The 27,766-nt window shown below is 50.8% G+C and overlaps 1 protein-coding gene across 3 annotated transcripts; it reads left to right on the top strand.

Annotated features, from left to right (window-relative positions):
* The first annotated feature begins 1,364 nt into the window (after window positions 1–1,364).
* On the top strand, window positions 1,365–26,345 carry NAA60 (N-alpha-acetyltransferase 60, NatF catalytic subunit). Of its 3 annotated transcripts, none has more exons than XM_074322554.1 (8): window positions 1,365–1,541; window positions 16,952–17,046; window positions 17,605–17,720; window positions 19,420–19,549; window positions 21,481–21,577; window positions 22,421–22,655; window positions 23,775–24,117; window positions 24,963–26,345. In XM_074322554.1, exons 3-7 carry the CDS (start codon window positions 17,611–17,613, stop codon window positions 23,929–23,931), a joined length of 729 nt encoding a protein of 242 aa, XP_074178655.1. In that variant the 5' UTR covers window positions 1,365–1,541; window positions 16,952–17,046; window positions 17,605–17,610; the 3' UTR covers window positions 23,932–24,117; window positions 24,963–26,345. The 3 variants fall into 3 exon arrangements, with proteins under 3 accessions (XP_074178655.1, XP_019570438.1, XP_019570436.1); XM_019714877.2 differs by having other exon boundaries at window positions 1,366–1,541; window positions 16,952–17,148; XM_019714879.2 differs by lacking the exon at window positions 16,952–17,046.
* Window positions 26,346–27,766: the final 1,421 nt, after the last annotated feature.

The raw sequence follows: 27,766 nt of genomic DNA, 5'->3' as shown, positions 1-27,766 counted from the left end.
ATTTATACATTCACCTTATTTCTTGATCACACCTTGTATACCAGTTACCTTCAAAACTTCTAATGTCTCTTTTTTTTTTTTTTTTACCTGGGAAAGGGGAACAGGACTTTATTGGGGAACAGTGAGTACTTCCAGGACTTTCCCAAGTCAAGTTGTTGTCCTTTCAATCTTACTTGTGGAGGGTGCAGCTCCAGCCAACTGAGCCATCTGGGACCTCAGTGGTAGCTCAGCTCAAGGTGCCAAGTTCAATCTTAGTTGCAGGGGGCGCAGTTCACCATCCCTTGCGGGAGTCGAGGAGTTGAACCGGCAACCTTGTGGTTGAGAGCCCACGCTCCAACCAAGCCATCTGGCACTGGCCCATGTGGGAATCCAACAGGCAGCCTTTGGCATTAGGAGCACGGAGCTCCAACCGCCTGAGCCACTGGGCCGACCCCAAACTTCTAATCTCTTTAGGTGCCTTTTCCTTGTCAAAATGTTAAAAGAATGTGCTTTTAACGTTTCTAAAATACTGTTATTTTTTAATTTACTTTTTAAAAATAATTTTATTAGTTTCAGGTACACAAGACAAAGCAATACTTAGACGTTTATCATTTATATCCTCATACTGTGTGAGCCCCCCACCCCTTAAAATACTGTTATTTTATTTATACTGTTTCAATCTGTGATAACGTTTATTCTCTCGTATACGAACTAAATCCTGTAAGGGTTGATCATTGTAGCCCTTGGCTGTAAGCAGGTCCTTCTTATTCCATTCTTCAGCTCTGTGGACCATTGTTTAAGTTTGAAGGCATAGAATAAATTTCTGCTTTAAAGTTAACATCAGATTTTGCTCAACAGGGTTCTCTAGATCTTGCCATATAGATCATCCTGCAACTTGAGGGCAACTGATATCCGCCCATTTACATAGCGGCAGCCCCAAAGGACCTTTCTGCGGAGACTGGCCTCTGGCTGTTGGCTGATGCCCGGCGCTAGGCGGGATGATGCTGTTCGCCAGCCGGGGGTGATCACTCAGTCACATTTCCGTGGCTCGACACCCCCCAGGCACTGGGCATGGACAAGCCCAAGTCCCAAATCCAAACCAGGGGAATGTTAGCTGAGAATTGAGGGCTGTAATTCCTATCTTTGGCAGCCTCCCTGTCTGCGCATGGGCACTCGGCTCCGGCTCGCTTCAACTTGGCGCTTCCGCGGGCTCTCGGAGCCTCACCGACCCCTCTGCGGGCGCACACCCGATCCCCTAACAGGGCCCCAGCCTCCCAGCGACCCGGCTTCGGGCTTAGGCCTGCCCGCTCCTAAGATGGCGGCGTCGGCGTCTGGGAGGTGGAGCCCCACGTGGGCGCCAGTAGCCAATGGGCTTCCAGTCTGTGCCGCCGGCTTGGCGCGGGAGGCGGAAGTTCCGCGGACCGTCGCCTCCGTCCCGGCTGCGGCCCCTGCCGGTTACATAACTCGTTGCGGGCTCCACACGGCCGCACTTCCGGCTCCTTGCGACCCCAGGATGCGCTGAGTGCGACTACACCGTCTGCTGCCGCCGGCCCCCGTCCGAGGTGTGGCTCTGGCTTGTGGTGGGAGTGTCGAACCTGGCTTGGGGTGGGGGTCGGAAGGTGGGGAGGAGGAGCAGTTCGGGATGCGGCGGGTGGGGGCTCGGTTGGGAGCCAGTGGGGGCGCAGGAGACCCCAGGCGGCCTTGGCGGGGCGAAGGGCGGCCGGGCTGGTGGGGGGAGGCCGGGGCGTGGCCCACGCCCGCCGGTGCCCAGATTTCTCCGCTGGGTTTCTGGGCGGCCACGGAACTGGCACCGGTCAGGGGCAAGGAGGCGGCCGCGGGGTGAGGAGGGGCAGCGCTCCAGACCCCAGGGGTGCGGAGGGGCGCGGTTCCCAGTGTTAGGTGGGACCCGGACCTTTTAAAGCCTGGGGCGCCTCGGTGCCGGGTCCCAGGACGACTTGATGGGGAAATTTGGAACCAGAGTGCAGTCAGCCCCTCGCTACCCGCCAGGTCTCTCTCACTCGAGATGAAAGGCCTCGTCTTTTCACAATGGAGCGATTAGCCGCTGCTTCGCCTGGCCGTGGACTCTGGTGTTTGGTACTTGTTGCGCGGATTGTAGTTATTTTGCTGACGTGTTTGCCCTCCTGTGAACTCCAGAAAGCCTGGGGCTCTGTCTTGATCCTCTCTGTGTCTTACTTCCTCAGCCGTACCTTTCGTAGGAAGATAAATCATTTTTGTACGTTTTTGGTAGTTTACAGACGGGCCATGCAGAACCTACACCAACTCTGACCTCCTCCACGGAATCGAACCCTTGCCAAGGATTAGAGGGAATCTGTAGTTTCTGTGGTTTGTCCCCCTGAGAAAATTTTGGTGTGTGTGGCCCTTCTCTGGACCACTAACAACAAATACCTGTATGCCCAGTGGGTGAAGGAGCCCAGGACCTGATATGAGGCAAGGAGCTACTCGGCAGTAAATGTGGACACTGGCTGCTTCATTGATCTGTTTTCACTCTGCCAAGTCCTTGAGCCATACACTTTGGTTACTCGTTTGTCCTGGTTTCCTTCAGGATAACAGCCACACACTGTAGTTCACTGTGCTACCTGGAGTGGGGGTTAATTGGAGTGTCAGAACTGGAGAGAACATTGTCCCTTACAGATATTTACCAGAAAACTGAGGACAGGAAACCTCTAGTTAAAGCTTAACTGACTGAACCGGGAAGTTGCTCCAGGTCATCTATAGAAATACCACAATCCCCTTAGCACTTTGTAATTTAGAGATAAGTGATAGAAGTTCTTTGGCCAGGAGTACCAACCTGTGAGGAGAGAAGAAGGGGAGTCTTGAACGTCATTGAATTAAAAGGGGCTAAAAGCAAAAACAAACAAATAAATTCATATTCTTTCCCCTCCCATGAAAATCCCTGAATTGCTTTAAGCTCAGTTAGAGAAGATGGGATTAAAGACTAGAAGAAATTCAAGAATGGCTGAAATGTACGTGCCAGTCATCTTTCCAAATGGACACATCAATCACGGCAGTGCACATAGGGCTGTATCTCCCCTATTCCAGGATTTTGTACCCATCAGAATTAATGTGCATATTGGCCCTTTGAGAATGCAGTGTTCACGAGGTCCTTCTCCATTGGGCCCTGGTTTGCTGGAGTTCCCTCTTACTTACTGCTCTTACAGACAGGCTGGGTTTCTATGAAGACAGTTAAAACGTATAAGAAGCAAGGTCAGGGCATGATGTGGTGTTCACAGGCCAGAATAAAACATAGAGACACTTTTTAAAAAGGACTGTGTGTATCCTATCTTGCAGTGACTTTGTCACCATGTTTATTTTAACCACACCTACTGGCAGATTTGGGATATGACTCCTTGGAGTTGCTAAGCAACAGCATGCCTCTGCCCTGGATGGAAGCAAATTCCTGGATGTTAGGAGATTTGAGATAAAAGATATTTACGCCTGAACAGAGAAGGGTGATTCTGTCACTGCTGACTGGGTCTGTGTGGGAGACTCTTGGAGCTTCAGTAGACCTGTTAGCAGCAGTATGGCTTGTCCCAGCCTGAAGTGTGTTTAGACCAGGTGGATACAGCATCCTTACACTGCAGCAGCCACAGGGAACACAATGTAGAGAAGACTCCTCAGAGCTCTGAGTTCAGGGCAGTGCATGTCTTCTGTCTGCTGAAATAGCCCAGAGGTCTCACTTTGTTGGTGACAGCTCTCCTACCTGAATAGACAGCTGGCTCCATATCAGGCAATGTCTTTCCTTAAATGGTGGCTCCTTCATCTTTACATCCTATCTCCATTGTCTCCCCTTGACATCTCTCTCTGGAAGGAATCCACAAGGTCCTCATAGTTTTTGCATCTCAGTTCCTTGTTTTTAGAAAGCAAGCTTGAGGTGTAAACTCTGCATCAAAGCTTGTCTTGCTTGTGACCATGTGCAGTGCTTTCAAGTAAAATGTTGACCTGCAAAAACAGTGCTGCAAAAACAATGCTCCCAGGTCTCTTTCTGGCTAAGTTCAAATGCTGAATTTGATTTAGCAAATATTTGTAAGTGTATTTGATAACTCCAGGATCAGGCCTCCTTCCCTAAATATCATTCTTGTTAGCATGACCTCTGATAGGAATGAGCTGGTAGGCCAGCTCAGGGTTATCGGAGGCCCAGATATCTACCATTGCTCATTAAAGAGAGGCCTATATGTTTGAAAACCCAAAATGCATGTAGTAGAGTTCATATTCTGCTATGGATCATAACGCTTTTGCTCAGAGCTTGTGAAGTCATAGGAAGGCGGTCTAAACAGGAAGCCACAGGAGGTGGTTTGGGGTTCATGTTGACAGTTTAACCAATGTTCAGTGGCGCCTGAGTGCCCCACTGTGGAGGCTAGCGGACATGTGACAGTCACCCCTCTGAGCCACAATCTGAGATGAGGTGGCCACATCTCTGAGCTGAGATGGTCAAGTGGAGAGGTCATAACAGCAAGTGAGGGCCAGTCCCTAGTCCCGTCTTATCACCATCTCAGCCTGCCCATCTCTTCACCTGAAACCCATTTCCTGCTCAGGCAGGGCCCATGTGACACGGAGGGGCCAAATATTCTGAATAATGATGGCAAGAACCACCTATGAGTGTGACAACTTAGAGATTTTTAAATATCTCTTTAAAGTAGAATGATTATCCAGTTTGCCCCAGAAGAAACTCTCTTAGTGTCAACTTTTTCTTTTTTTAATTTATTGGGGTGACAATTGTTAGTAAAATTACATAGATTTCAGGTGTACAATTCTGTATTACATCATCTATAAGTGTCAACTTTTAAACTCCATACCCTTGGAATAGTGTGGTGTTTTGTGCATTGATGCATTTAGAAATAAACATTCTAAACACAGATTCCCAGTTGTAAAGAAGGAAAGAGAAGGTGGTTGTGGAAAGGGACACAAAACAAATATTTGAGAAACACTATTTCCTTTGCTTACACAGGAAGACCAAAGAAAAATATTTTGTCATCTTTAACAGACCACATTAGAAAAAATTCTTCCAGTTCTATTTCTTGTTGGATAGTTATTGTTATTAAAAATCAAATTGGGTTTGTTTCCTGCATTCCTGAAATGGGGTCTATTGGGGCAGCAAAGTTTTGAAATTTGAACCCATCTTGAAAATAACTGAGAAGAAAGCAATATCATTTTATAAAATAGTCTGTGGGTAATTGTCCCTTAGGTAGAAAAGAACCCTTATCTGGAATTGTTAATGCAGCAATATTTCCATCATATCTGTAGTTCATGGGAGTAATGCTGGATACCTTTTTCAAACTTGTTACTTTTTGGAAGATGACTCCTGACTCTGGTTATAAACTATTCAGAAAGTCTTGCTTGTCAGATATTTGCTCCTCTTTATACTCTTAGTTTCAGATTACTTTGCTTCTCCTCTGGCCTCCCATTTTTAACCATTTCATTGAAATATGCATATAGAAAAGTACACTAGAGGAATGGCCATGGCATGAATATACCTGTACAGCCACCCCCAGAAGATCCCCTTGAGCCCTTTACCAAGCAAGACCTCACTACTGAAAAAAATTTGATTTTCTTGTAGGAAACACAAGAAACCATTAGCAGTCCTTTTATGGGGGATGCGGTGAGTAGGGGATTCTTAGTTTTTGCTTTATGTTGTATGTGAATATACAGGGGAATATTCTTTTTAAATCTTTTTAAGTGGCTGTCTTAAAACGTATAAATATTTTTAAAAATTGGATTTTATATAGCCACTAAAATTACTTTTTAATGATCACACTGGAATCCTTTAAAATAGTTTTATAAGTCTGTTCAGCGTCCTTATCCACAACCAGCTGCTCTTTGCTTCATTATAACTTGAATCTTTATTTCTGGCATCAGTGCACAAAATGCCATGCTATTCCAAGGGTATGGGGTTTAACAGTTGGCACCAAAAAAGTCTATTTCGGGGCAAAATGGGTAATCATTCTACTTATAATTTGAAGAGACCCTGTAAAATGTCCACTGTTACTAATTAAAAGCAGTCCATGAAATTATTTTAATATAAAAATGTGTTCATAATTTTTACGTGCCACCTGAAAGTCTTTATTTTTCTTCAGATAATAAAAACAACCCAAACTCATTGTTAAAAAAAAAAAAGCTAAAATAATACAAGTGAGTGGCGTAGAACACAGACATCTGTCACGACTCCAGAGGCAAATGCTGGCTGGTTGAATTACTTTTTGACATCAATTTTGTTATAAAAGTTAACCTTGTGATCAAGTGTTAATTTATACCAAATTTGACCCGCTTTTCTATTTCACATCTATTTGACTGAAGGATCTTAAATGCAAACCCAGGGAAACAGAGGTTAAAAATCATAAAACAACAAAACCCAGCAGAGTGAGACGGAGTAAGTGGAGGAAGTCTGGGAGAACTAGTTTGCTGTAGGGGCAGCAGCAAGTGGACGGGCAGGGTTGCTGAAACCCGATTCCCCTGTTGCTGTACTTTTTCCTTTCAAACTGAGTAGCTGCCCGTCCACTTTGCCCACTCCTGCCCCCAAGCAGTGTGAGGGTTGCTTGTGGACATTGAAGTTCTCTATGGAAGAACTTACTAGCTCTTGGTTTTGAGCCCTAGGCAGGGACCAGTCTTGGGTGTTAGTCAAGAATGCTGATTAAAAACATACATCTTACTATCCTTTGATACCCAGCCCCCCCAAATCTAGTCTTTACAGGTGGTTTTGTTGTTGGTGTTTGATTTGTTTTGTTTTTCACTTAAACTGGTTGACACAGCACTCCATCCAAACTGGGAATTATATTCTGCCTTGTCAGATGGTTTCCTACCAAATCCCAGCTTAAAAGCCACTGGGCAAAGGCACTTGACCAGGCCCACTTGTCTGTGCTTTGAGCTCTGGCTGCGTCTTTGTGTGTGAGCGCACAGTGCAGGATCATCCACTCCCTCATTTTCTATTCCGGGAAGATCAGAGTTGTCTGAGTTTTCAAGCCGGGGGCCACGAGGTCTGTCTGCTTTTGGCTCCACGTCTCTGGCCTCCATTTCAATGACCCGTCTTCTGGCTTCTGTTCTTATCTCTGTTGGGGCCTATTCTTTGTCCTTGTCTCTCTCCAAACCTGGGCTGTTGTTCTCCAATTCTGACCCCAGCGGGGTCACAAAGGCAAAGTCCTTGGGCACCCTGCCCACAAGCCAGTCCTCCAGGCGTGTAGGGACCCGCCAGGCCTCCGCTGCTCTGGGGTAGGACCTTGGAACAACCAGAGGATTCTCTTGGTCCGCCATGACCAAGCGTAGCCCAAATGCCTTGGAAAGGAGCATGGGGGTTGCACATGGCATGCATGTCAGTGGCCCAAGACCGTGCCCTCCACATTAGGTCATTTTACCGTGGACATGAAGTAAAAAAGCAAGATGGTGAAATAAAATTTCAAACAAAATAAGATTTATCTCATCTCGGGACACAATGGAAAGTTAAAGAGCAAAGCTTCAAAATGCACGCTGCGTGGAGGCCTTTGCTACGCTGAGATAGATAATGCTCAAGTCTGGCGCCCTCCCTTCCCGGAAAGTTGCAGGAGCCATGATGGAGCCATGTCTGGGGGGCCTTTGATGGAAGTCTCCCATTAAGTGGAACTAAAAATTTGGCATTTTTAGTGAAGAGGTGCCACTAAGTATGAAAAGTTGCTAACGTCGTTTCTAGAGATGGAAAGTGGAATGGCGGTGGTTGGAAGCTGGAGGAGGAGGAGCAGGGACTTAGTGTTTCATGGGGACAGACTTGCAGGTGGGGGAGATGAAAAAGTTTGGGAGATGATGGTCATTGGTGACCAGCATTGGTGATGATTGTGCAACAATGTGAAGTACTTCATGCCACTGACCTGTACACTTAAAAATGGTTAAAATTATAAATTTTATGTTATGTATATTTTACCACAATTTTTAAAAAAAGATAAAAAAGATGCAACACCTAGACATTTTCCTTTCTCCTAGTCGGACTCCATGGGTCTTAGGTGCAGTTTGGGGAGGATGCAAGGGGACCCATCCCCTGCCTTTGCCCTTGTGGCCCAGGGAGGACAGCATCCCTTCCACACACTTGTTTGTATTAACCCCTCCCTGCCCAGCCCGGTGGACAGCACTTTTGGAGTTCACCAATGTGCTGTTTGCCATGGAATTCCTTGAACAAAAGAAGTGGTTTTTGTATTTAGGAAATGGTGCCGGGAAGGGCACACCCTGGCCCCCCATCTTGCCCCCTCCCGTATAATCAGAGGTTGCTGACTATGCTCGTTGCCGCAATCGCAGTACCTAGAGCAGGGCATGGATTTTCAATGCAATTTTGGTAAGTGAAAGGCTAAATGGATTCTCAATATGAAATTTAGGGGATGATGGAAACTTTGGCCCAAAGGAAAGAATGGTCTGGACCTAGGACCACGCCAGAACCACCTCTTATCATTTATTTCAAAGTTGTGTAATTAACATGCAGCCAAGTGTTCAGATCTCAAGTGAGCAGATCCATGTGTTTGACGACCACTGAGGAGACTTAGAACATCGTCATCGCCTTCTGCCCCTTCTCACTGCCCCACCCCAGCCACTTTCTGATTTCTGTCACCATCGAGTCCCTTACCCAGTGTCAGAATTTCACGCAAATGGGATCCTCCAGGATCAGCAATTCATGCTTGAAGAGATGTGATCTGATTGTATGTGAGGCGCATACGGGCTCCCCTCGGAGCACGATGGCTTGGGTTTTAAGAAGGAGTCTGTTTGGAGCGAGAGCGCTGGGTGTTTGTTTCTTGTCACCCTGTAAATTAATCACATTCCTCCTACAGTGAGGTTTTGGAAGGAGCCCAGGCTGCGGCAGAGATGACTCACCACCACCGCCAGCAGCTGCTCGCTTGAGCAGATGAGCCATGAAGAACACTCGCTGCTTCCCTCACTCTCCCTTAGTCCTTGACCCATTTTACTGAAGAGGCAGTGTCCCGTGTCCATCACTGGTGGTTTTTTCCTCTTCTCTACCCTCCATCCTAAATGCAAGAGCTTGGAGTTCAGTGTTGGATTTTTCAAGCGGATAAACTTGGCGTCTGCAGAATTTCATATTTCTCAGGGCGTGGTGGTCTTTAATTCTTGTGCCGTGGACGAGTGTGACCTAATCTTCCCTTGTGCTTCACTTGAGAAGAAGCCTGGAGTGCCCAGGGAAGGCCAGGGTGGTGCTTTGTCATAGGGCGAAGGGAGCCGAGGGCTCGAGAAAGGGATCAACCAAGGTGTGAGCTGTAGAGAGTCAGGGTAAGTGATTCCCGAGGGAGGGATGCTGGATTTCAGAGGGGAAAGTGTTGGTTCATTGTCACCAGTGTACTGGAGCAGAAGGTGGAGGGCAGGAATAAAGAAGAAGGAGGCAGCAAACGTAGGGTTGTAGGTGGTATTCTAGGGGAAAGAAGGTGGCGGGAGGCTTGTCCAAGAGGATGCACATGGTGTGTTTACAGCCCATTGTGGGGAGTTTGTGCAAAAGAGGAGGCTGAGAATGTTGGAGAAGGGGGCACTTGGACCAGGGAGGGAGGAGGTGTGGAGCTGCCAGGGATTAGGGTGGCCCTTTGGAAGTCCTGTAAGGCTGAGGACAGGATGCCAGCGACAGATAAGCTGAAGCACGGAGTGAGACAGAGATGTCTCAGTAGATATCAGAGCTGGGCTTTGACCTGGGGTGACAGTGACGGCAGCATCCTTGAAGGGGCTGGGCACATGTGGAGGGCACAGTGTCCCAAGCACAAGCAGAGGTTGGCCTATTCTTGGCAAGGAGGAAGCACCCTTTGGATCCAATGGGAGTGAAAGAAGGAAGGAAAGTTTCTAGGGGTGATGGAGGGTGCAGTGTGGTCATGGCTGGCCTGAATACTGGAAGTGTGCTGGGGTCAAGGGTAGAATCCAGAGCACTTAAGCCAGTAAGAGGACAGGGAGGTTTTTAAAGGTTAAGTGTGGCTTGTCTGGGGCCAAGGAACAGTACCTTTGAAGAAAGGAGAGCCCCTGTGGACCTACAAAGGGGAGGGATCTCCAACCAATAGCGTTGTTTCTGCCTTTTTTACTTGGGATGGGAGTAGAAGGCTCCTTGGGTATCATGATGGTGCCAGGACACCCCTCCAGAAACAGGAACAATTCCATTCCAAGCTCCCCCCGATTCTGAATCCCCAGCACTTGTCAGGGAGATGGGAAATGCTTCTGTGGACATTGGGGACATCTTGGCAGCCATTCCTCCACTGTCACTGTCCCTCTGGCCAAGCACACAGGCGCTTGGGAAGTATCGGGAGTGAGGGAGTGCCCAGATATGCAGATGTCCCCCCTTTCCAGCCACCGCAGAGGCCTCAGGGAAACGTGGCCTTTGCTACAGAGAGGTCATTTCAGCACAGGGAAGACAAGGCTCACAGACAGCCTGCGGAGGACGAGGTTTGGGGAAGGAGAAAGGGAGAGCCGAGCGGGGAGCCGACGGGCCCTTCATTTGGGTCTTGGAGAATCCAGTTTCTGCCCCTTCTTGAATTGCTCCACTCACCCGCCCTGTAAGGCTGAGGACAGGATGCAGCCCCAGGAAACCCAGGGAAGAAGTCTCACTGTAAGCCTGACTTTTGCAACTTCATGTTTTAATTTAAAAATGCAGGTGAATTTTGTGTTCTATATGTACATCCCTGCCGTTGTAGTATAGATGCATCAGTGTCTTTGTAGGGAAACGTACTGAGAGATGGTCTGTGTGCGGCTGCAGTGCCTGTCCCACCAACACTCCAGGGCTCAGCATGGAACAGAAGGCCTGACTCGGGGCCTCTACTCGCGTTGCCCACTGGTACCTGTTCTCTGGTGAGTCTCAGAATCCTTGCTCCTTGAACCCTAAGGGTAGCCCTTAGTGATAGGAGATCAGTACTTGATGGAAGGTTCCGGATGGACAAGTGATATTCCCATAGGTGCCAGATATGGGTCCCTTGGCCTGCTCCCCCAGTGATGGACCAGCCACGTGCCCTACCAGCCTCTTACCTGCACTACCACCATCTCTAAACTCGCCCTCTCTGGCAGCATTACATGGGAACCAGACTGCCCTTTCCCGTGCCTTCCTGTGCCCGTCTCCACCCCTTGTCGGTTGGGCTGGCACAGATTCGGCACCATAATGTGCGGCTTTGTCCTTTAGTTAAATGTGCCCTGTTTCTATTTTTAAAATCAAGACATCTAAAGAACTGACCTTTGAAAAGATGGAAGTACTTTTAATAGGGATGTGAAAATCCACAAATAGCTGTGTGTCTTGGAGCCCAGTGTTTTTCTTGAATGTTGAACAGGCAACAAATCCTGCCCCTTTGGTCAAGAGCCTTGTCCCAGTGATAGAGGAAAAAATTATAAATCCCAGGACCTAAGAGATGCTCATTTATTATGGATCTCTCCCTTTGTTATCAAACCTCAATGTATTTTTTTAAATCTTTTAAAATCAACTTTATTGAAGTTTAATATGCATACAAGAAAATGCATCCAATGAGTTTTAATGTGTGTGTATACATTTGGGTGTGTAACCAGCACCATCAAGATACAGAACATTTCCGTGCCCTCAGGAAGTGCCCCACCCCCAGCCTCTTTGCCATCAGCCCTCTCCACGGACAACCACAGAGGTCAAGGCCTTTCATCCTAGTACTTGCTGGCTAGCAGCTCCAAACCCTGGCTCTGCCGGGCGGCTTTGCCAGTTGCTTGTACTTGTCTTGCCAACCGGTGGAGAGTCTGGTGAGAGGGAGCTGACGGCACCCTGTCCTGCAGCTCCTTTCTGTGGGAGCTCAGAGCACGTTTGCTGTTGGTTGAGAAAACAGTGGGGCATAGCCCATGAGACACCTGGAGTTCTTCCAAGGGTGATGAGGGCAGGAAGTCATGTCACCCTGTTTCTTGGACTGGCTTGAGCTTGTCAAGCCCCAGATAAACCACCGGAACCAGTTTTCCAGGCAAGAGACGATAAGGAGTTTCCTGGCGCAGGTCAAGGAGGCTGAAAGTTGATTTGAGATTCGTTCGGTGATTTGTGGTTTGTGTTGATTTCCCAGGCAGGGGAAATCTGAGCGTGATCTTTCTCAAAATCATCTAAGCAGCTACCCTGTGAAAACTTGTGGACAGCACATACATGCTTGGTTGAGACTTGATAATTTTCTTTGGTCTCTTCTGACACACTCCAAGCCAACAATAGATTTTTTCCCCCTTGAATATGAAATATTAAAATTGGCCCAAATCTGGAGGAAGCCACAAGGTTGGCCTTGGTGGCCTGGCGGCTCTTTCTCATCTCTGTGACACTGTGCCTCCCGCCAGGCTCCCTGATTTTCAGCCTCGTCTTCTCAACCCCACCCTCTTGGCCTGGCACACAGCTGGGGCCCCAGGAGGCGGGGTCTGGGCCAGCCCAGTTGAAGGATTCCCACCACAGGGAACCAACATGGGTCCTTGCAGTTTGACTTGTAGGCTGGAAAGCTTCTGATTCTTTCTGGAATCTACTATGACTTCCTTCAAAAAAGAATCTTTTATCCATTTATACACAAAAGGACCATTCACTCTCAGGATTAGGGCTTTGTGTTTTGTTTTTTAATAGTTTTATTGAGGACATAATCCACCTGCCATACAGTTCCCCCATTCAGGTGTATCATTCAGTGTCTTTAGTGTACATGTATTCCCAGAGCTGTGCATCTGTCACCACATCTAATTTCAGAGCACTCACACCACTGCCAAGGGAAACCCCGTACCCATACCCTCCAATCCTCCCAACAGTAGGCAACCGCTAATCTACCGTTTGTCCCTATGGATTTGCCTATTCTGGACATTTCCTATAAATGGGATCATAAGATACGTGGTCCCTTGTGACTGGCTTCTCTCACTTGGCATCATGTTTTCAGTGTCCGTCCACTGTGGCATGTGTCAGAACTAAATATCCGCTGTATGGCTAGGCCACGGGGGGCCGCCTGTATGGGTTCAGTCGTCCATTGATGGACATTGGGGTTGCCTCCACTGAAGTGCTGGGTTGTAAGCCCGTAGTGGACTCCTGCATGTACTCCCTTGCTCAGTTTAGTGTGGGGCTTCTGTCCTCACTGGGATTCTGAACAGAATTTTTATCCTGTTTGGCCACTCGGATCAGGCAGGTGGTGAGGTATTTGGGCTTGTCCACCAGGATTTTCTCTAGAGGTGGTAGCAACAGGGAGAGGAGGCCCTGGTCTCAGAAGCGTCCTCTGGAAAGACTGCACTAAGGACAGGCCTTGGCTTGGCCTGGGATAATGTAGGGCTGTTGACTCGATCCCAGAGACTCGAGGTTTTGATGGAAGCTTCCTGCCTTTCCCAGTTTTCTTGGCCCTAAACTGGCCTTGTGGTTGATACCTACTTGGGCAGCTTCAAGCTCGGCCCCTAAAAGTGTCCTGTGTCCTTGAACTACACGGCGAGTGTCTACGCTGGCACTCTTTAAAACCTCAGTGGAGTTTGAGGGTTGGTAACATGGGAGGGTCCCGAGCAGTGTTCCATGCCCCCGTCGTTCTCTGAACCCGGCGCCTGACTCACTGGGACCCAGGGTGCTCAGCAGTGAGCCGGTCACAATTTGCTGAGAACTCTCTGTTCCCAGTGAGGAGGTGTGCAGGGGCCGGGCACTGCTTCCCAAAGCTCTCGATGAGGACGCCAGTCGCATTTAAATCAGTCACCTGGAAAACCTGCCATTCGTGTCTGAAACTCGGCCTCTGTGGAGAACTTTGGTTGGTCGGTGGTTAATTTTAATTAGGAACTTTTTCAAACATCTGCTTTGCGTACCCATCATCCAGTTCAACAGTTACTAACATTTTGCCACTTTTGCTCCAACTGAATTAAATTACAGAACATTCTGTCTTTCATCCCTTCATATTCAGTGTTTATCTCTTAAGGAATATGGACATTTTCAGCATAGCCACGATGCTGTTCTTATACCGAACAAGATTAACAACACCTTCCATTGTTGCTTTTAGAGGCTTTTTTGTGGACTCAGCTCCCTTTGTGGGGGAAGGGAGTGTCACCCACGTGGTGGGGGTTGTGCAGAACCTCCAGGGAAACGGCGCTTCATAGCAGGGAACGTGCCATGCTGGGCTCTGTCCTGCTTTTGTGGACCCACGGAACCCCTACAGTCGTGTTCCGTGGAATTAAACAGCCCTTTACCCAAGATGACCGGGAATCGCATCCTTGCCAGTGACCACTAGGATATATTTTGGACAGGGATGACTCATAAAACTCAGGACTTACCGTTTTTGGTTGACCAATCCATTTAATCCATTTCCTGAGAAGTGGCCGGCCACTTAGGAGGCCTGAGGTCCCTGAGGTCACACTCACCAGAATGTCCAGGGCACCATCGGGGACACGGGGCTGGAGCAGCAGTGGTGGAAAGGGGGCTGAGCACTGGAATTGCCCTGCTGTGTAGGAATCAGGGAATAAGCTGTTCATAAGACATCGGGCTGGACAGCGTCTTGGTTTCTGAAGGTACATGCCAGTGAAAAGGAAGAGGCAGGTGACATGGGAAGCGCAGATGTGCCAAGTCGGGGTATTTGTTGTTGTTTGGTTGGTTTTTGAGTTTTGTTTTGCGTTTGGAACTGAGAACTCAAATAAGCACAGCCCAGCGGCTGTGGCCTGCTCTTTCTCAACAGGCTTCTCACATTAACTTGTGGTGGCTTATGTACCTTCTTTTGTCATCCCTGCTCGGAGAGAGACTTGTCTGGATCGGCTCAGCTCTTAGAGCTTCTGTCAGGATCGTGCATCCAGAGGCCAGCTGCGTCCCCTCCTAAGTGACTAGTCTTCTCTGGCAGATCGCCTGTCGGGGACGCCACTCCTTTCTAAGGTACAGGTGGTACCCCAGCTTCTCCTGACCCAGGACCTGTCAGGATCCGCCAGGCCTCAGGCAGGAACACACCCATTTCCATCCTGAAGAGTTTCTCTTCCATCCCCCTCAGAGCCCCTTGGCATGCAGGCCAGGTGAGGGCATCCGGTGCTGGCTGCTGGCAGGGTCACAGGAGGGGCCCCTGACTTGCAGGCATCACGTGGGCAGTGTGTAGGCGTTGGCGGAAGACACAGAGAAAGAAGGAGAAAGGAGGTCCCTTCTCATTTCAACTTTTGAGTCATGCTGTGCAGCGGGACATGTCAAGGTGACACAGTCCCCACCTCTTGGAGTCCAGTATGTTCTTGGAAGACAGAACCTAAGTTACCCCAGAGCCATGGAGCCTCTGCAGTACCTCCGCCTCCTCCTGCGTCTCCACCTACCCCGTATGTCTACTTCAGGGTCACCTAGGTACAGTGATGTCTCCAGTCCTGCTGACCTGGCCTCTAAAGCCCCTCCACGCCCCCCGAGTGGTCCACCTCAGGCTGGCTGGTGCCCTAAAGGGGAAGGGGACATAGCAGCAGACCTGTCATTACCCAGCCTGAGGGGCTCCTGTCCTCAGCCTGCCTGCCCTGCAGCCTGGGCCTGGGGGTCTGTCAGCTCATGGCTGGTCCTCAGAGGAGCCCTTCTTGCTGGGCGCAGTAAGCTGGGGTTGTGTCCAGGACTTCAGAGGCTGAGCAGCTGCCCCCACCCTGTTAGCAAGCCTCAGGGTGGATTTCTACTGGCAAGTGGCAGGTCAGGACACGGCCTTCCCGGGGACCCTCTCGGGAATGCCTGAAGTCTTGTGAGAAGCAGGTACAAGCTGGAATCGGGAACAGGTGGCCTTGAGGAATTGCCACAGGCACTTGACTTGGGCCCACTGAGCAGTAAGGGGAGAACATCTGGTCCTTTGACCTTTGGGCGTTAACTGTCGTGGTGCCCAGTCACAGAACTGTGGTTTCTAGAGGAAGTTTAGGCAGGTAATGACAGTCCCCTTCAGGCCCCCTACCAACCCCAATGTTTATTATGGAAAAATTCAAACACATACTGGAAAAATTACACATACGGACAGTAAGTCCCTGTATTATATCTTACCTGCCACCTAGATTGAACAGTTAATAACATTTTATCATATTTGTTTCCTAAGTAGCTGACAAATTTTTGAACCATTTGAAGTTAGTTTTAGACCTCATGATGCTTCACTCCAAAATATCTCAGCGTCCTAAGACTTTCCACATAACCACTCTACCCTTTCACATGTAAGACAGTTCGTAACAATTTCATAATATTTGCTGTCCAGCCCCTAATTAAATTGCCACAAAATGTTGTTTTGACTTTTATTTTTTCCAGTAGGGGTTTACCCGTTACATTTGGTTGTAGGTCTTGTCTCTTTTAGTCTGCGTTTGGTTTTTTAATGGCATTGATTATTTGAAGAGACCAGGCCAGTTGTCTTGTGCAATGTCACCATTCTGTGTTTGTCAGATGTCATGGTGCTGCTGAACTTTTGCTTGTGTGCCGGGTATTATCTGTAGTTGTGAAGTTGGGTCTGGAGGCACAATTGGCTTCAGGCCCAGCGTTGTAGGTGGGGCTTTGCGGACTTCGCACGCGTGGCACTGGTCTGGGACGCTCGGCTCCGTCACTGGGGGAAGTACGACTGCGGGATCTCCAGATCGAAAGGTTAGGCTTTTCCTTGGTGATTGGCAAGTCCTGGGGGTGAAGGTGCTTTGCCTCTGTGCCTCACACCTGTCCCCCAACACCCTCCACGGGGTGGTTAAAAGCCTCTGATGAATCTTGCTTGTCTGGGTTATTTCATGAGTAGTTCCAAAGTGGTGACTTTCCAATTCTACCATTCTTTCTACTTGTATTGGCTATTGTTCTTCTATAGAAAGAATTTTTTTCTCAGCCACTGAAGATGAACTGCACGGTTCCGCCTAAAAAGTTGGGAGTAAATGCATGATCCTTTGCTTCTCATCACCAGCTTTCAACATAAAGAATAAAGGCTCCTGTGTTTCTTTTGTCAGAGTCTAAAGCTTGGCTTTGCTTCCTGCTTTCTTTTCACTGGGACAAGGGCAGCTGCTTCATCAGCAACCTGGACTGCGCATAGTTTCGTGATTTAAAACCGTTGTCAGCAACTCCTGAGCCCTGATTTGAATTTCTGGTGTCTTGCAGTGTCTGTTTTCTTCTGCTCATGAGTCTTCATCTGCTGGATGAGGGAGGAGAAGTGACCCACCCAGCAAGAGCCACTTCTCCTACAAACCCAGCAGGTCATTGGCTCCCGCCCTGGCTGCTCTGAAGGGGGCCAAGGCCTGGGACTGCTGAGCCACATCTGCCATTGGCGGCCACTGAGCCACGTTGGGAGAAGCCAGGTTGGCGGGGCCATGTGCTTTATGCAGTGGAGACAGTGACATGAGGGGGACAGAAGACTGGCCAAGAAGAGTGGCGCTCAGAGCGCAGCTCAGCAGGGTGGAGAGGAAGGAGAGAGAAGATTGCCCAGAGGCAGGCTGCCCTCTGGGGCTCAGGAGCACCCCCATGAGCAGCGAGGGGACCCGGGGTCCCCATCCTGCCAGCCCTTCCCAGGCCTCAGTTTCTTATCTGCCACATGGGGGCAACTGTGACACCTGGTGCAGGGGATTATTGTGAGAGACAGAAATGCTCCATGCAGTTACTGAGGGGACTGCCATCCCTGAGACGTGGCCTTAGTCTTCCTGTCTTGCCTGCCTCACAGGTTGGGAGGAGGAGGAATAAGTGAAGGTGCCATGATGGGGTCAGTGGGCTGGTGACGGGGTTTGGCCACACTCCTGACGCTGCCTCCCTCCCTGCAGGTGTGAATGACAGAGGTGGTGCCGTCCAGCGCCCTCAGCGAGGTCAGCCTGCGCCTCCTCTGCCACGATGACATAGACACCGTGAAGCATCTGTGTGGTGACTGGTTCCCCATTGAGTAAGTTGAGCAGCGCCTGCTGTCCCCCATTGCAGATTGGAGAGTGGGGGAGCTAGTGGGGGGTCCAGCTCCCCCACCACGCATTGATCCACGGTGCTGAAGCTGGTAGGCTTTGCGAAGTTGAGGGTGGCCTGGAGGTGCCATGGTGGCCCAGAGTCACCTTGCCTGTCAGTGAACCCCACATCCTGCTCCCTGGCGTCCTTAGGGCCCTTTTCTCCTCACTGCATTCCTTGAAGAGTCCCCAAAGGGGCTTTGCTGAGAAGCTTTAATTACAAAGATGTTCAGTGCAGTGCTATTTATAATTCAGAAAGTTGAGAAGCAGCTTAAGTATCTTAACGGTAAGCAATTGGGGTGTCCACTAGGGAATGTGCATTCAAAATGCATTTATTATTTAGTCGGGGGGAAAAATCTGTCATTGATACATATTTATTGACAAGGAGAGTTTTTTTTCAACAAGATATTAAATGAAAAAAAGCATACTAGAAAATAGTATGTACCGTAATGCCACTTTTATTTAAAAACATGAACAAAATTAAAGCTTATAAAGTTAAGTACCATCTACGTAGCAGAGTGTTTGGTAGTTTGGGGTGGGTAGATTATTAGTACCTACAGATTCATCTGGTTTTGCTTGTCTATTTCTTACATTTTTCTGTAATATGCACTTAGAGCTTTAATCCTAAGAAAAATAGGTGCAAATTTTTAAAAATTAAAAACAAGATCCTGCTAAACATCATATTTCCACGAGTCTTAGCCTCAGATTTCACCCACTACAGGTGGGAAGGAAAACAAGGGGCATCCCTTACATCTCTGATGGGAGTGTCACAGCTTTCTGGGGATGTGGGCTAGCAGTGGCTTCATAGGTTAAAAAATAAAGTCATCTTCAACCCAACATTTGAATTCCTGGAAAGTAATCCGGTAAGTATGGAGATTAGACCCTGCCGAGGGCCACCAGGGCCAGGGTGGAGCCATGTTGGGCCATGGCCTCTGTGCTTCACAAGGTGCCCCGACCTGCCAGCCTGCCTCTCCTCGCAGCTTCCTAGGCCTGAGGCCTCGTGTTCCAAAGACTGTGAACTGCAGTTCCCTCGGGTTGTGTGGTGGCAGCTCCGTCACCTGGCTGCCTCGCCAGGCCAGCCAGGCATTCCTGGGGTCAGAAGATGGGAGTGTCCCACACTCTCCTCCAGCTCTTGGGCTCAAGAAAGGCATCTGGGCTGATCTGTCATGTCCCAAGTAAAGACAGAAACCCCCAGGCTCATAAAGCCCCGAGTGCCCTAGCCCCCTCACTGAGTCTCCTTTCCTAGGGATGAATAATCTGCCTTTCATCAGTGCATCGTGGAGCTTTGCATGAAATGTTCTCTTCCCTGATCCTTTTGGGTACCAAGGGTCATCAGTCTTAACTCATTCAGCTGCCCCTCCAGCACTGCTCTCGTGGAGACATTATTATGGGAGGTTTTTTTTCCCTCCCTCTCATCTCTACGTCTTATAAAATCATTTTCCCATCAGAAATTCCCAGTCCCATCCCGTCATTACTGCTTTAAGATGATTGACCAAGAATGATACACTTTGATGGAGACTGAGGGGTGGGCAGGCTCCTTATCAGCCCTGGAGCAACCTCGAGTCCCTTGTGGGTCCACTGTCTAAAGCACAAAGTTAGTTGGCCTTGACCTTTGGCAGGTTTACCTGAGTTTGTTCTTCTCCTCAGGTACCCAGACTCATGGTATCGTGACATCACCTCCAACAAGAAGTTCTTTTCCCTCGCTGCGACCTACAGGGGCGCCATCGTGGGAATGATAGTAGCTGAAATAAAAAGTAGGACCAAGATCCACAAGGAGGTAAGTATGTGCACTGGCGATGGGGCTGTGGGGGCTTGTGACAGAACCCGCTGCCTGCTCTGTGGCCCTTTCTCGCAGGAGCCCAGACCACGTAGGACTTGGGAGGGGCATGAATGGTGCACTGAGAATGTGCGGAGTTGTAAGGGACGCTGATTTGTATTGGTGACAGTGTCACAGGAACCGCTAATACTGCTGCGGTTTGTTGAAGGAAATGCTAAATTTCAGTTAGAGGTTAGTGAAAATAGATATAATTTCTTTTCATTCAACTGCATAGACCCCTTCAAGATCTATCTAAGAACCCCTTAGAGTCTGTGGACCCCAGGTTAGCAAGCCTCGCTCTAAGTGTACAACGTGAGGCCACGGTCACAAATTGGTCTCGTGGTCGACTTGGGTCAAGATTCTGCTTAATAATTTCGATCATCTTAGTGACTATGTAGCATTTAGTGGCTACATAGTATTTACTCAAAGGAGGGGGAAAAACCCACCAAGTGGCAACTGGTTCTGTCTGTTTGGCTTGAGGCTGTTTCTTTAAAAGTGCAAGAAGGGTGTCTCTCCCTTTTAAAGACCCGACCCACTCAAGTCCAGTCTAATTTGCTCATAATTAGATTCTGGCAAAGTTGGTTTCTTTTAAGAGTAACTTTTCTATCCTAGTTTCCTTCTGAGCTTTCTTCTTTCTTTTATCAGTGCTAAGATATAGCAAAAAAGAAAGAAACATTGGTGTTTTCAACAAGCATCAGTATCCTGTTGATCTTTCCTCTTGCTCAGGACAAACTGTCCTGCCTGCCCCCCCACCCCCCACCCCACGAAGCTTGTCCCCTGAAGTCCCCTCTGCATGGCTCTTCCTGCGTGCCCCCAGCGACTGTCCAGCCCCACATGCGTGGTGACTAAATCTCCATGTTCCTTTGAATGTGTTTTCCCTTGAAAGCAGAGATAGGGGACCCTTTCCTTTTGCTCCGCTGGTGTCAGGACAGGGAGTCTTTGCATTCTGGCACTTTCTCAGGCCCTACTGAGAGGCTGAATGAATTCAACACTGGGAAAAGAAAGTGGGGCCTGTTAGACCACATCATCCAGGGAACGAATGAGCCTCCCATGGGCTTTGAGTGACAAGCAATGAGGATGCTCACCTCCCTGAGACTGAGGAGCACGTTCGCCTGTGTCCAGATGAACTGTGGGGTGGGGTGCTGGGGGGAGGGGCAGGGCCGGGAGAGTGGGGAGCAGGGAGAGGGATGCGCTGACCCACACCCAGAGCCACATACAGGAGCTGCTCAGTGGATGGGGACCAGAGGGGCCAAGTGGCCATCGTCCTTCCCATGGGGGAAAATCCAGAGAGCCTTCTTTACGAGGTAGAAGAACATCAGAACCTCCTGGTGGTCGAATTGACAACTCTCCTGGCCCAGAATTCTATCTCTGGAACCAAGACACACATGGTGTGGCAGGCCCTGGCATGTCACTCTGCCTGGCGTGGGCAGCAGAGGGGCAATCCACACTTTGCACCGTGTTTACTCCGAGACCAGCTGGGGGCACTGCAGGATCCTTTAACTAAACCTTTCAAATTTTGTGTGGGTCCGGCTGTTTGGTCTCTTCGTGTGTCAGCTGCCATGTGTCAGCCCGGGAAGTGCCCACGTAGCACAGGCATTTCCTGTTTGCTCCCACAGCTTTCCTTGTCTGGCCTCAGTGGCCTTCCTTATCTGGTCTCCCACCCCCCCCAAAGAGGAGACTCTGAGTGTTCTTATCGTAGCAGTTTTTCACAGAAAGGCCCATACCCTCGTTTCCCTAGGGTGGGGGTGACTCTCCATTACCCTCTCTTCTGTCCCCGCTGGCCCCAGTGTCCCCTCAGGTGTTGTGACCAGGGGTGTTGGCACTAAGACGTGGTCTGCAGTGGAACCAGGCGCCTTGACTGAAACTGACTTTATCTCTGACTTTTTCTTTAGGATGGAGATATTCTAGCCTCCAACTTCTCTGTTGACACACAAGTTGCATACATTCTAAGTCTGGGAGTAGTGAAGGAATTCCGAAAGCACGGCATCGGTAAGGGGCGGCTGAGCTCATGGTTTTTGGTGTATGCAGCCCACCCACCCACGCCTAGTCACTTCCTCTATCCTAATGATTCTCACTCATCAGTAGCCCTCTGTCTCTTCCTCTGCCTCTCCTCTCTGTCTTCGGTCAGACCTTCATCCTCTCTTCCCGGCAGGTCTCTTGGCCCACCCCTACCCCATTGACCTTCAGCCCGTGCTCTTCCCACCCATCACCAGGTCTTTCCGCTATGGCCTCGTTCCCAAATCTGACGAGATCACATTACGAATGGCTCCCAAACGTCCTCATTAGAGAATGGGCACCTCTTCCCATGCCTGCCACCATGCACACAGCTTATGGCTGGTCACAAGTATTCTTGATTAAGACTAGAAAACATAATTGAAGAAATAGTCCTCGCTGCCATGTGTCAGATGCCTGTCACATCCAGGGTGCTGTGCCACCCACCCGTATGTCTCCAAATTCCCATCCCACTCGCCACACAGCCAGCGAATGGCAGAGTCTTCATTGTAACCCAGGCCTGTCCATTCCACGCTTTCCTGGGCTCAGGTCTATACTTTTGTTGTCTGAAAGGTTAGTGCGTCTCCTCAGTGCGTCCAGTCCCTGGACGGGAACTGTGCAGCCCATACCCGTGGCCCCGGACGCCTGATGGTCTGCAGCTAACAGGCTGCGTTTGGCTATGGGACTGTAGGGACTTTGACAGTGGTGGTTGTGGGAGGTTGGTCTCGGAGGCGGTGGCAGGGAGGTCGGTAGCGATCTCTGTGAAGGTCACTCCCTCGTCTGCCCCGTGCTTCCTTCCCCCTGCCCGGCCATACATTACCATCGTCTCTTTGCCCACAGGCTCCCTTTTACTTGAGACTTTAAAGGATCACATATCCAGCACCGCCCAGGACCACTGCAAAGCCATCTACCTGCACGTGCTCACCACTAACAACACAGCAATAAACTTCTACGAAAACAGGGACTTTCAGCAGCACCACTACCTGCCCTACTACTACTCCATCCGCGGGGTCCTCAAAGATGGCTTCACCTACGTCCTCTACATCAATGGTGGCCACCCTCCCTGGACCATCCTATATCCTTTTCTTCTCAGCGGCGAGGGCCTGTGGCTTCCTAGCCGGGCCCGTGTGCCAGCTGGAGCCGCGGGCGCCTTCAGGTGACGTTCATGAGGCCAAGCTCACAGGATGCCTTTTGCCCTGACCAGATGGTGGTGTGGGGAGATCCTGGTATGCGTGTGTGTGGAAAGCAGACGTCTCTGGTACTTGGTGTTCTCCAGACTTCAGCCCAGTATGAGGGGTTGGTTTTAACCCTCCTGGTCCAGGATCCATCCATCCACCCACCCATCCATCCATCCAATAAGTATTGGTTGAGATCCTCCTGTTCCCAGTGCGTGGGGGCTACAACAGTGAACAAAACAGACAAAAGCCCCTGCCCTAATGGGACCTGTGTGCTGGCAGGGGAGGAAACAGACAAGTGTGGGGAAAAGAGTTGTTTGCTGTTTTGAATTCGGGTTCATACCTTCCTTAGCAGGGTGTGGGGTACGTGACCCAGAGGCGTGTCCCTTCCCTGCTCCCTCCTCTTTAACTTTCTGGCCCTTGATTGGTAGGACGGAGGCCAGGAGACTTCCTAATAGTCATCGGGTGTGGCCCAGAATATACTGTGTGTGTGTGTGTGTGTGTGTGTGTGTGTGTGTGTGTGTAATTAAGTGGATGAGTCTAGGATTTATCCATTTCATAGGGAAATAAACGGGAAAGAGAAAGGCAGCCCAGGAGCCCGCGGGCCTCCAAGCTCATGTGAAGATGGGTCACTGTGGTGTCCAAGTGGGCAGCACTGTTGACCCCTGCCCCTCTGAGGATTGAGAGTAGGGGGAGGACCAGGAATACTTGCTCTTCTGCCAGACTCCTCCCCCGGCACCCATTCCATTACCCTTAGTCTGGGTGTCCATGTACCTGAGGCCTCATCTGGAAGGTGCTCTTGTACCCACATGCTGTCCTTTATTATTATGCCCAGTGGAGGCCCCTTCATCTAAGGAGGCTTTTCAGCACTGCAGAGGCTGAGCTGTTGGCCTCCCATGAGAATGGCATGCTTTCTGCACAAGTCCTGCAGGTTGCCATGCAGGCCCCCACTGACAGGGCCACCCCAGGGGTGTACGGGCAGGCGAGGCAGGCTGGACTTTTCCTTAACGGAGCCCCACGGACTACATCCAGCACTTGGGCTCTGCACTAGCAAACCTGAGCCCCTGCTCCATCCCGCACAGGATCTACCGCCAGGCCCACAGCCTGCTCTGCAGCTTCCTGCCATGGTCGAGCATCTCCACCAAGGGCGGCATCGAGTACAGCCGGACCATGTGAGGCCAGCCAGGCAGCCTCCAGCGGGTCCCACCCCTCGGCGCCCTGCGGAGCCCGCCTTCCTGGCCATCTGACCTCAGCTGTCCTCTGCAGAGGAGCTGGCCTGTCGGCCTGCCTCAGCTACAGGCCCGGTGCTACGCGGGCTCAGAAGCAGAGTGTCGTGGGGCGGGCGCGCCTGGTCTCCGACAGGTACGCCAGAGCAGGTGATGGGCAAAAGGAAAGCAGAACCGAGGGGGATGATGGTCCTGAGAAATGGAGGGCCTGGCGCTTTCAACAATAAAAACAGAAGGCCCTGGACGAGCACCTGCTGTGGCCAGGGCTGAGGTAGATCGTGACCGATTCTGAGAAACTTGAGTAAGTAAAGCAGAGGCCTTGAGCCCCCCGCCAGAACTTTGTCTTTTCACTTCCTGAACTACTTTTTAAAAAAAATAATGCATTCATTTGAAAAAAATAAAAATAATGCATTCAAATGGTTCAAAAATGGAAAAGGTACCAAAAGATCAAGCCCTTTCTGCCCCGCGTCCAGCCACTCCGCTCCCTTCTGGAGCTGCTGTGTCTCAGGCATGCTTCCATAGATCCTGCTTCTACATCGGCTTTAACACCAGCACATTGTCAGCTCACAGAAGCTCCCTGTGGGGGCACCTTGTGGATGAGGGCTCTGCTCAGATGTGGCCACTGCTGAGACCATGAGTCCACGGGGAGCCAGTCTCTCTCAGACCTCAGAACATCGGGGCTGGACAGGGTCATGCGGACTCCAGGGTCCAGGCCCTTGTACATGGACACTGCCCAGAGCCGATTGGTGACGAGCCAACCTTACAAGCAGGCTCCGTGGTCACCTGGGATGGCGCCCTCATGGCCTTGATTTGTGCTGGACTGAGGGGAGCCCAGAGATCACTCGAAGGGACTCTAGGCCTGGAGAAGGACTCGCTTCAGGGGTACCCAGGGCCAGCTGCAGGCCCCTAGCCAGACACAGTGTGGGGCAGAGCGTTTCTGTGGAGTTCTTCACCTCTGTTCCCCTCTTCTCTTCCCCACAGGCTCTTCCAGCCCTTCTTCCTGCTCTGGAAACCTCTGCTCCATACCCTGGTCTGGCCCCCATGTAAGTGCACCAGCCCCGCAGGCCGGCTGGGGTGTGGCAGCGTTCACTGTGGTCTGTTTCTTCTGCTGCCCCAGGAGTAGGGACAGGAAGGGGCCTCCTTCCCTACACCTCCTCACTGGCCTCTTCCCCTCCACCGCCTGTTCCTTTCGGCTCCTTCCTGCAAAACCAGAATGAACTTCTAGGAGGGAGGAATCCAAGTGTTATGGACAGACTTGACCCTAAAGACACAAGAGCCTCAAAGCTATGAGGGGGTGAAATAAAGGGGATGCCAGACCCTCCTCCAGACCAGCCTGCAGAAGCCTGGGGGGAGGGGAGCAGCCTCTACCTCCTCACAAAGGGAAGGCTTTTCACAAGCACAGAGCTCTGAGGCTTAGCTGCCTGACACAGGCAGTCAGATAATGGGAAGGTTTCCCACTCCTCTGTTGGCTGTCCCACTGTCCCCGAAAGTGTGGAACTGCCCACCAGATAGTGGATGAGCCATTCAGCTGAATTGCTGCAGGGAGCCAGGCTGAGGACAAGTGCCAGTGTGGGTCCTGGGGGTCCTCTCCCCAGCCCCCCGTCGCATGAACTGCAGCTCCACGGTTTGGCCAGCTGCAGACAGAAGGAAGCTGAGTGGTGATCAAGTGGGACCTGGCCTTTGGGGCTGGGGGCAGTCACGTGCCTTGTGGTCCCTCAGCCTCTGGGAGCAGAGACAGGAGAGGCTATGTCAGTGCCGAGAAGCATGCGTGTGGACATTACTTGCTTCTGGCATCCCCTGCACCCCCACCCCCCAAAGCTGCTTGCCGCCTGCCCTGCCCTCCAGAGGAGAGGGGGTTGGCGGAGTCATGTGCAGTGTTGCTGCAGTGTCACATAGCCTTTGCCACAGTGCACTAGCCAGAGGGAGGAGAAGGGGGAACAACTGGGCAGGGGGGCCTCGGGGACTGGTGCTTCCCTCCCTCAGAACTCCCAGCCTGGGGGCTCCTCTGGCCTTATGATGGGGGAAAAGAGGTTCTCTAGATGAAGGTGAGCCCGGACAGGAAAAGCATTACTCCTCCCTTGGCCGCCTCACGCTCTCACTGACTGGTCCCCACTGTGCTGATGGCTTCGAGCTGAGGCTTAGCTCACTGTCCTCTAATCTGAATCAACGATGATCATGTAGTTTTTATTTCTGCCCTGAGGGGTAAGGGAAGACTCTTCCAGAAAGTTCTGCCACGGACATTCATAATTGAGCTGAGGATTTGCCCTGTCCCTCCCTCCCTGGCCCAATCACTGTCCAGCCCAATGTTGAATGGATTGTAGTGTTTTGTCTCATTACAAACAAATAAATAGACTTCCATTGTCACTTCCTGTCTTTCACTTTGGGCCCTGCACCTGGGGATTTGCCCCATTGCTGGGGCCCAGGCTGAGGACAGCCCAGGAGCAGCTTGTCACTGTCAAGTCCCAAGGATGGCTGTCAGCTCAAAGGGCTGATGGCCTTGCAGGCCAAACAATGCAGTTCTGGGGAAGAGGTTCTAGAGCTGAAAAGCATAATGTTTCTTTTTCTAAACCCAGAAGGTCCTCAGCAGCAGGCCCGATTTGTTCAGGGATCTCCTTGGCCAGCTCTAGGCCTTGAACTGGGGCCTGGTCCTTGGGGTGGGGGCGGGGGCGGGAGGGGGCGTTGTAGGGGGTGGTGCTGTCCTGGTTTAGAGAAGGCTCCACAGGTGGCTCAGTGCAGTCATGTGCCTTGTAGACCCTGGGCCAGTGTACCCTGCCACTGGAACGTGGGGGACCCCTAAGCCAGGACACCCCAGCATGGGAGCCTGTGGCACCCCTGAGCCAGTGAACCTGTCCATTGGAGCCTGGGGGGACCCCTGGGCCAGGCCACCCCACCGTGGGAACCTGAGGCTGTGCCAAGCCCAGGACCAGGTGTTTCCACCAACCTCTTGGAGCTTCTGGCCACCTTGGGGACAAGAGGTTGTGCTTGCCACCCTGCTAGACATGAGGAAAACTGATTCAGGGGCAGGAGTTACCCAGGAGCCACACAGCTCTTGAATGGCACCTCGAAAGCCCATGTGACTGTTGCTCGCTGAAGGCGGGGCATCACCCAGGTAGCCCTTTCCAGAACCAGGCCTGAGGCGCCTGCAGAACTGGGTGGGGAGCCCATGGGTTTGCATGCGGGCTGCAGGCGCTACATGGAGTGAGGTCAGGGAGTTGGCATGGACTCAGCACCGAGCAGCGTCCTGGTGCTGTGAGGACCCTTGCTTACTGAGGTGGGTACGTCCATCTGTTTGCACTGTGTTGATAGGTCAGGTTCAGGTTTAAGGGGTGACTCCTTGGGGCCCTTTGTGAGTTGTGTAGCCAAGTATCAACTTGCAGGGGGTGGTAAAGGTGGGGTTCTGGTGAGCCTTGCTCTGAAGGCAGCTGTGCCCTCCCAGCCCATCAGGCTTCGAGGACAGTCTGCAGGTCTGAGACTGACTCCTGGTGGCCCAGTCCAGACCCACTGGCCATTCAGAGAATGAAGTGGGGGGCCCCAGGGTGATCGTGTGCATTTCATTTTCACAAATGCCTGCTGGTTGGCGCCTCAGCCCCTCCTTCACTGCAGCTCCCTGTCCCCAGCATGTCATGACCATGGCTTTTCTGCTTCTCAGCCTCTTTGGAGTGCTTTTCAAGAAAGTTTTGAGAGGTTTAGAGTGGCAACATTTAGAGGCCAGCTTAGCTGGTGTCCTTTAGGCTGACATGTTTCTGCAGCTGATGTCCTTCCCTGGGGAAAGACCCGGGTTGTGG

This window comes from Rhinolophus sinicus, linkage group LG18, assembly GCF_036562045.2.
Source record: "Rhinolophus sinicus isolate RSC01 linkage group LG18, ASM3656204v1, whole genome shotgun sequence".
NCBI lineage: Eukaryota > Metazoa > Chordata > Mammalia > Chiroptera > Rhinolophidae > Rhinolophus > Rhinolophus sinicus.
The sequence above is the reverse complement of the archived record's forward strand: the minus strand, read 5'-3'. Positions and strand labels throughout refer to the sequence as shown.